Source organism: Limulus polyphemus, unplaced genomic scaffold, assembly GCF_000517525.1.
Source record: "Limulus polyphemus unplaced genomic scaffold, Limulus_polyphemus-2.1.2 Scaffold4534, whole genome shotgun sequence".
Lineage (NCBI taxonomy): Eukaryota > Metazoa > Arthropoda > Merostomata > Xiphosura > Limulidae > Limulus > Limulus polyphemus.
The window spans coordinates 51,567-60,805 of NW_013670144.1; the positions used below are offsets into that span (position 1 = coordinate 51,567).

Genomic DNA, 9,239 nt, shown 5'->3' on the forward strand with positions numbered 1-9,239 from the left:
GTATATATATATATATATATATATATATATAACACACACACACACACACACACACACACACACACACACACACACAGTATGGAACAAAGAGGTCACATGTCTGAAAATTGCTTCACAATCTAGTATAGTTACCTTGGTTCCTCAGGGTGTTGGTTTAGGGTGGGGCTGTTTTGATCAGTTAAGATAGCTTCCTTTATTCTGTGTCTATTGACGTTTAGCTCTTTGTTTAAAATTACATTGTTTTGTATAGATATGCTATGGTTTTTTGAGTTGCATTGGTGGTAAACATGGGAGTTTTTTATTATGTTCGGTGAATCAGGTTTCCAATTTTCTTCCAGTTTTTCCAATGTAGAAATATAGACAGTTATTGCATGTTATTTTATAAATTACGTTGGTATTGTGCAATTGTATGTAATTTTTATTTAATAATGATTTTAGTTTAGGGCTTGGTTTTGGGGAGAATTTGAAGTCAACAGGAATTTTATGTTAGATTGCAAGTTTTCTCCAAGTGTTAATTATTTTTGAACTGATGTCAGAGATAAATGGCAAACTGCAGTGTAATGTGGTGTTGTTGCTTGGTGTATTGGTGTCAGTTTTGTTTGTGAGTTTAGTTTGAAGATTTTGTTGTGGTGGTTGTGTGGAAATTTTTCAACAATGGTTAATGGAAATTTGTTTGTGTGAATGAAGGAATGCTTTATAGAGTTGATCTCTTCAACTGTGTAGTCAGTTGAGCAAAGTCTTGAAGCTGTGTCTATAAAGTTTTTAATAAATTGATTTTTTTGTTTGGGTACATGTGTGCAATTCCAGGGGATGTAGAAGTGACTTTTTTTGGTCAACTTTGGTTTTGAACTGTGTGTTGGATCTAATAATGTTGAGGTTAATAAAAGACAACTGTTTGTTATTTTTGTTTTCAATGGTGAATTTAATGTTGGTGTGAATGGCATTTATGTGTTAAAAAAAGTATGTGTTTGGCAGAAGTGAAATCAGCAAAAGTGTTGTCGACATATCTGTACCAGTATAAGGGAGGATAAAGTGTGGATTGTATGGCCTGTGTTTCGATCTGGGTCATAAATTTATACTGGATGTTCTGAAGGTTCCAGAACCAATACTAAAGCCAATGCACATGATTTGTAACTCCTTATAAAGATTTTGTGTATCCAGCATGAAAGTACTAAGGATCACTTAACTTCAAGAATTCTCTTTTCATTTTTAAGGTAAAGGTCCTGGGCTCATCCAGTCCTGTTTAATCCTTGACTTTGCACTTGCTTCACTGGTATCAACATTCTGGTTTAGGCTTTAATAGTTTTAGTTTGTTTTAATTATCTGCTTATTCCCTTCTTAACAGACTCCTCTCAACATATATGATACTATATTTTAAGTATTATGTATTTTTTGACTTCATGTTTCATTTATTGTAAACCCTCCTGTCAGTTCACTGGATTAAGTGATGTCTAATTGCTGAAATGAGAAAGATTGTTATAGCTAGTTATGAGAATCTGAAAGTTTAGCATTTCTTATAACCATTTGTTTGCACTCCCTTATAAGATAATTATTTACTCCACATTCCCTTTAGTAATATCATACCTTAATATATTCTTCTTCTTCAAAGGTACCATGATGCAACCAATTTATATTTAAGTAAAATATAATCAACATTGCTCTTCTTCTACTATAAATTATGTTGAATAGTTGAGTGAAAAATAATTAATGTTGCTCTTCCTTTATTATAAATTATGTTGAATAGTTGACTGAAATATAATTAACATTGCTCTTCTTCTATTATAAATTATGTTGAATAGTTGAGTAAAATATAATTAATGTTACTCTTCTATTATAAATTATGTTGAATAGTTGAGTGAAATATAATTAACATTGCTTTTCCTCTATTATAAATTATGTTGAATAGTTGAGTGAAAAATAATTAATGTTGCTCTTCTTCTATTATAAATTATGTTGAATAGTTGAGTGAAATATAATTAATGTTGCTCTTCTTCTAGTATAAATTATGTTGAATAGTTGAGTGAAAAATAATTAATGTTGCTCTTCTTCTATTATAAATTATGTTGAATAGTTGAGTGAAAAATAATTAACGTTGCTCTTCTTTTATTATAGATTATGTTAAATAGTTGATAAAACAATCTTCAAAAGCTTCATTCTGCTACTTACTTCATTATCTTGATATTTTCACCTGGGATCAGTAAGTGCTACTTACATCTTCAGGTTTATTTTTGTGTGTGTCAAATGTAACCTGATCAGTATTATTTATGCCTTACTTAATTCAATTTTTTTATACTTTTTTAAATTGTAAGTTAAGTAAACTATAACTTATTGCTGGTGTTTTTTCTGTATAGGAAAATTGGTTATCTGTTTCTGGTCAGCGGAGATTTGAGTCTCTCTGTGCAGCTCCATTTTTTATGCTGATGTGCATTTCTTGTATATTTTTCTTGTCAAACTGGAACCTTGGCTGGAAATTTATTAATAAGATTGCTTTAGGTGAGTCATTATTTAACTTGTACAAGTTTTCTTAGGGTAAATAAAGTATGTGAATTATAATCAGAACATTTGTGTTTTAGAAAACATTTTTCTATGTTATAGTCAGTATTGATACATTAATACATTAATATTATGTTTAAACTTAATGAAATAGTTTTAGTTTTAATTAAATATCACAATTTTGGACAGTATTTTTTTTTTTCAACTATTCTGCTACTATGAACTAAAGAAATGTGTATATTTTAGGTTTTCCTGTACCCTTGTTACCTGTATTGTTCATCATGTATTGTGGAGGCCACGTGTCTTTGGATGTACAAGAATGGGAAAGAAGAAAAGAAAAAACAACAACATGATATTGCTTAATTAGTTTGTATAAAATTTGTATATTTATACAACTTTGGGCTTTACATTTCTCTATACACACTGCATGACTCTTAGTTATTCCTGTACTAAGAGAGGTTTCTGTTTGACAAATAAGCACTTCTCTGGCAAGTAGAAATTTATTAAGAACTTGTTCATCTATTAATAGGTGATATTTTATGTCAGATGTTTTCATATCAAAAACAATTATCTGAAGTAGTTTTTCATGGTGGCCATATATTCCAGGCAGACCAAGTACGAATGTATGTGCAGCCCAGTAATTTAATACTGGATGACTGATGATAACTTTTATTTTACTTATATATAAATAAAATAAGCATTAAGAAATTCTTTGCACTTTAAATTCCAGTCATCACCTCAAAGTCATAAGGGATATTGTCTGTGGTAATAGCTCCCAACTGTGTTGGGATATCCCATCTACCAGAGAAAATCCAAATGCCGATGTTAAACTATCCAGCAATCATGGAAAATCAATTAAGGGTAAGGAGTTGAGTGCTTACATCCACAACGTCTCAACTCCTACTGCCTTTCACTGTCTGCAGCTAGTTGTGGGAAAGCAGTAACCCTTAAAAGTTCTTCTAATTCCTAAAGTAGAAATGAAATTAAACCACCCTAATACTGCCTTCCCCAACTGGCTGCAGACAGTGTAATAGGCTTCTCTATCGTGGGAATGAGAGAGCGTCGTTTGGGGTAACAAGACACCAATTACAATAGATTTTTTTAAAAACCCAGGATATGTAGCTGTGAGAGGGTACACAGGTCAACCAACTTGAGGAAATTTACAAGTAAAGCAAGGAATAAATGACACTGAGTCCCATTCTACACAAGAGGATATATATACTTTATTAACATTGATGAACATGAAGACTTGAAGGCTTATACTGCATTAACCTTTATTAACATGAAGGATTATATTTTTGTCAACATTGATTAACATAAAGGTTTATACTTTCAGTAACATTTATTAGTTCTATAATGTTCCTAACCTTAAAACCTCATCTACATTACTTAGTTAACTTTAACAACTTTTGCATTATACATCATGGTTCCTCCTGGCAATATTATCAGTTAAGGGAAAATAGCAATAAAACTTAAATAAAGTTAGTGTAGTGGAAGTCTTGCATGTGTATGTAAACTGCCATTCTGTGTTCTTGTATATCTTGGGAACTTAGTTGAAGAACTGGAGCAACTGGAAAACCTGGAATCCTCTGGAGCAACCTTGAGTCTGGGACACCTTGATATCAGGGACAACCTTGCTTTTGGTCCAGAGACATAGTTTTAAATGATTTTCAGCATAATCCATCCAAACTCATGGGGATAGACTTCAAGTTGATTGATCCATCAATTACAGTGGACTCGTCTTTCTTTAGTGATTGGTGCCCAGTGACCCAGGACTGGACGTCAAATGACATAAAAGGTTACGGGAAAGGTTATTTATGTATACAATTTCTCATCCTGTCTAGTCTGTCTTGAATAAACAGTTTTCCAACCATCTAGTTAGAATCACCTTACGTGAGAATCCTCACTTCTCACTGATATGTAGATGATGTTTAATACAATACGAGTTGCTCTTGACAAGTATGTTCAATGTTCACCTTTTGTTAGCATTTCACAACTAATTTTTCATAACACATCCACAAGTCTATAGCTTAGCTCATAAGAAAACTTAGTCGAAGCATGTGTTTGTTTTAAAGGGGCAGTTAAGCTCGAGTGAAAGCTTAGGTGAAGCATTTGTTTATTTTCAAGTGCTTCAACAGTGAAAGGCAGTAGGAGTTGAGACGTTGTGGATGTAAGCACTCAACTCCATACCCTTAATTGATTTTCCATGATTACTGGCTAGTTTAACATCAGCATTTGGATTTTCTCTGGTAGATGGAATATCCCCAACACATTTGGGAGCTATTACCACAGACATTATCCGTTATGACTTTAAGGTGACGACTGAAATTTAAAATGGATTTGCAAAGACCTTCTTAATGCTTATATTAAGTTCATTATTGTTTTATAGTACTGATTTTAATCGCATATTAACAATTAATGTAATTAATAGTTTTGAGGCTATTTATTTCATTATATATATATTTATATACATAGTTTGAAATTGCAGACTGTAGTGCTTTCTGATATTAATTTTGTCATCTGATAATTTTTCACATTACAACTGGAAATGTAGATTATTGAAGAGAAATGGGCTTTTAGTAAGCCAGATAAACATTTTTTTATGTATAGAGTGAACTAAAAACTTTTATAATATTGGTTTCTGTTGTCAAAAAGTGCCTTACTGTCAGTTGTTATTGATTCATGTATCTGTTTAGCTCACTTGGTAGAGCACTTGTTTAGATGATGATAGAATTCAAAAAGCTAAACAAAATGAAGACATATTTTCATTATGTATTCATCACCTTTATAGCTGGACTTTTCAATTTGTGCCCACTGTTAATCTTAGCCAAGTAAAATTGTACAAGTATAAACATTTTTAAATAAATAAAGATTAGGAAGTAGGAATTGGAGCACCAAAAAGTAAGGAAACAAGGTAGGAATGGGCTTGATAACATTACAACACTTGGTGGTTTTGGACACAGTGCAACCTCAAAGTAGGTGTGCCCATCCTTCTGCCATTTCTATTTCGTGTGCTTTTTGTAACTTGGTAATTTCTCAAACTAAATGAATGGTGTATATAGCTAAATTCCTCTGTTGTAAACTTTGTTTCAGCATCCAAGTACAAACATATGTATACAATCAAATTACCTGACCCTAACAAAATGCATAATGTCGGTGTTTGATGTTGGAAGTTAGGCAGGAAGTTCCAGTGGTCATACTTTGCTTATGGGAGAAATTATAGCTATCTGACTGATAAGGGGTGGGACAAACGAATATTATCAAAACTGATAATTTTTGAAATTTTTTAATTTGTTCAGTATTTTGAAAGAATCAGATACTGATAAAACTCAAGTTTGTCCAACACAAAACCCTTGAGTCAGATTTATATAACTTAAAACTTCACTTTCAATAGTTAGATGATAGTTATAATCTGGAGGTAGAGAATCTATATAGTCCACATTTTTTTTACCTGGCTAAGACAGCTGCAGACTGATCACATAGCATGTGTGCATATGCAATCATGCACCTGCATATGATATGAAGGCAGGTTGCTACATGGCAACTCACAGTGTGTGCTTGTAATCACAGAATATGGATACTAGTATATTGTTATCTCGTTAGTAATTTTGCAAACTGGTTATTGTTATTAATTGCTATATACCAAGGTTATAAGTAAAACTAAGAAAAATGCTTTTAGGCAAAGTAGCGTAATTCAATCATGTGCATCAAATTTGCATAAGATGAAGGTATGAGAGAGCTATACCTTTCCAACAACGTTAATCAATCAGTCAGCCAGATAGACAAATTTGTGGTTTTGTGAAATTTTTGTTTTTACTCTACAACTTTCTCAAGTGCTTTGGTGGCTTGTTACTCTGCAGTTGGTTTGTTTACTACTCGAGAGTGTGTGTAAAGCTCTTATAAAGTTTTGTTTACATACTGTTTGCAGTATGTTTGAGATTTTAATTGGTATTGCACATGTGGCTCATTCCTACTATAAGTAATATGGTACCTATGATGGCAGTAGTCAAATATAATAATTCTTAATGAAATTTCGAAGATATTGTAAATGTTAGGTATCAGATTTAGCTTATTGGTATTAGCAGGATAAAATTATACGTTCTCATGTTTTGTACTTTCTAATAATGAAGTCATAATGATTTTATTCTAGTAACATTCACAGTTGATTCTTATTGAGAAAATAAATTTATTTATTCTCTACCATTAAGATGTTTACTTTTAGGAATTAGTGTTTGTAAGAACATTATTAGTGCATTATGGGAATGGGTATTTTTAAGTGAGTCAACAACATTTAAGTCGTTTCTATTTATTAGCTAATCTGTTGATATTGACTGGGTAAGAAAATATTTTCTAAATGTATTTAGATGTTAGCCCACTAATGGTCACACTGAGTTTTTTTATATAAATGAAATTATATTTCATACAATTAGTTTAATGATTCCTGAGTCTTAGTTGATGTATCAACCTGTCTTTTCAACTTTGTAAACAGATTTTAATAAACATAATCAAATGCCAAAAGTTTAGAAAATATAGTTGTTGAAACATATAAGTCAAAATATTATAATAAAGAAATGTATGAGAAATTGGATTCTAAACAGATTTCACAATTTTTATAGATAATTAAATTGAGGTCGTGTATTACAATTACATGCTATTTATATTTTGAATGTACTTATACATCACCTTAAATGTGATAGATACTAATGTTTTTATAATGATAATACATTATTGCAAACATTGGATTTTTGAGCTAATTTTCTCTGCTTCACTTTAATGTAAGGTTGTGTATTAAAATATTTCTCAATCTATATTAAAGGCTTCTCATGACATGCTGTTTGTATTTAATATTTATTCATAAGCCAAATAATCTTGATCGCTTTCTACACGGTATGGAAACCTCGTTATTGTTATAATGTAAAATGTTGATGAATTTTCGTATAAGATCCAACTAATTTTTTATTTATAATTTATGACGTATTAGTGGCATTAAAATGACTTTATTAGTGACTAGGTGTCTGTTTAAAGAATTGTCATGTAATGAAATAAGGATGTGTGTTTTATTATATACGAATCACTATATTTTTTTTTTCTGTAAACTGAAACATACACTAAGTTGTTGGAAAATGGAAACTGTCAGATTTGAAGAAGGCAGACCAATGTTCTGTCGAAATGTGTCTGTTTCCCAAAATAAAACTATTATGTTTATAAATCGTTTTGTAAATTTACATTTATATTATCATAATATTCTTTCATACATATGGGACAGAAACACTTGAAAACGTTATGTGACATTAAAACAAGTATGATAGACGTCAATGGACACGCATTTTACGTCAAATATACTTTTGCACCCCGTTTCATTGACTATTTTCTCAGTTGAGATAGTCTATACCAGCACTTATCAACTTTTTAGTAACGTGACCCACCTAAACTTCAAGAAATTTCCACTACAGAAAATTATGTAAGTATGTCACGAATAACAGTGTATGCTTGTTTCATGCGCGCGACATTAATATATAATTAGCATTTTGCGAGGTATCATGTAGTTTGTATTATAGTTTTGCTAGTTTGCAACATTTTGTAAAATATTGACATCTAATCTTAAGCCTTTTCGGGGTTCACCAGTTGAGAAACACTGGTCTATGCTACTCGTATGTTGCCATTTTCTTGGTGTAAAGTTCGATGAAGATGACGTCTGTAGCAAAGTATAAACCTAGAATAACCTAGCTGTGTGTCGTAGCCATTGAACGGAATAGTTCTAAACTTCCTCCATTGCCACAGCATTTAAAAGAGGAACGTGGACGAGGAATGCTTGAGGCGCCATCTATTGAAAAATGTAAAATGTAAGCTATAATTTTGCATTAGCACAAACTGTGCAGTATAAACTGTGAGGATATTCAATTAAAGACGAAAAGTTATTCATTGTGAAAGTTTGAAAAATCATTACAGTAAACTTTCATTTAAATGAATGTTCTTAATACTTAATAGGTGATGCTACTCTAGTTACTGAATATATTTCGGAAGTACTTTTATAATGATATTTATAGAGAACGTACGCAAAAACTTGGCCTTCAACACATGTTCAATGCGATTACATCTGGCAGCTACCATGACTGAGAACAACAATTATGCCAAAGTTAGGTAAAATAACATTGAGAATTCTACTTAGAAATTATTTTAGGCAGCTAATAAACATTGACTCCGTGTTCTACAAAATAGAACACTCCAGAACATGCTCTTAAGTGGAAGAACAAAATTTGATATTAAAACCACAACAAAATATTGATAATGTTCTACAGGCTAACTTTTTGAAAGACTGTTTTCGAACTTTCATATTACTAAACTAGAAATTTAACTTATGACATAGGAAAAATGGTGGAATGTTCATCACGCTCTAGATGCATGAGTATTAAGGCTTAGCAAACTTTGTAGTATGCAATCATAATTACAGTTCTAGCATAAACGTTTCAAATGCGCACAAGAATGTTAATTTTTAGTCGGTGTACTGTGTTGGAACGTAAGCATTTCATATGAACGTAAGAATTAGTTCTTAAGTCATTAACATAGGCACTTAAGAAGTATAAAGGAACCACAGGTACTAACCTGTAGAAAGCTCTAAATTTGTACCGAAATCAATAGCAATAACCAAATACTTGGGTCTCAATCACGCTGTTACTATGGTGGCAGAGTAGCTACGTTGATGTCATATTTCAGAAGAAAGGATTTAAAAATATAGAAGTAATAAC

At 31.5% G+C, this 9,239-nt stretch overlaps 1 protein-coding gene across 5 annotated transcripts in view; it reads left to right on the plus strand.

Annotated features, from left to right (window-relative positions):
- LOC106471312 (protein-cysteine N-palmitoyltransferase HHAT-like) overlaps positions 1 to 7,500 on the plus strand; it is a 55,121-nt gene extending 47,621 nt beyond the window's left edge. For all 5 annotated transcript variants that reach the window (XM_013931907.2, XM_022399922.1, XM_022399919.1 and 2 more), the window contains 2 exons: positions 2,352 to 2,493; positions 2,740 to 7,500. In XM_013931907.2, coding sequence (XP_013787361.1) covers positions 2,352 to 2,493; positions 2,740 to 2,846 — 249 coding nt within the window. In that variant the 3' untranslated portion in view covers positions 2,847 to 7,500. The remainder of the gene's footprint in view (positions 1 to 2,351; positions 2,494 to 2,739) is intronic.
- Positions 7,501 to 9,239: the final 1,739 nt, after the last annotated feature.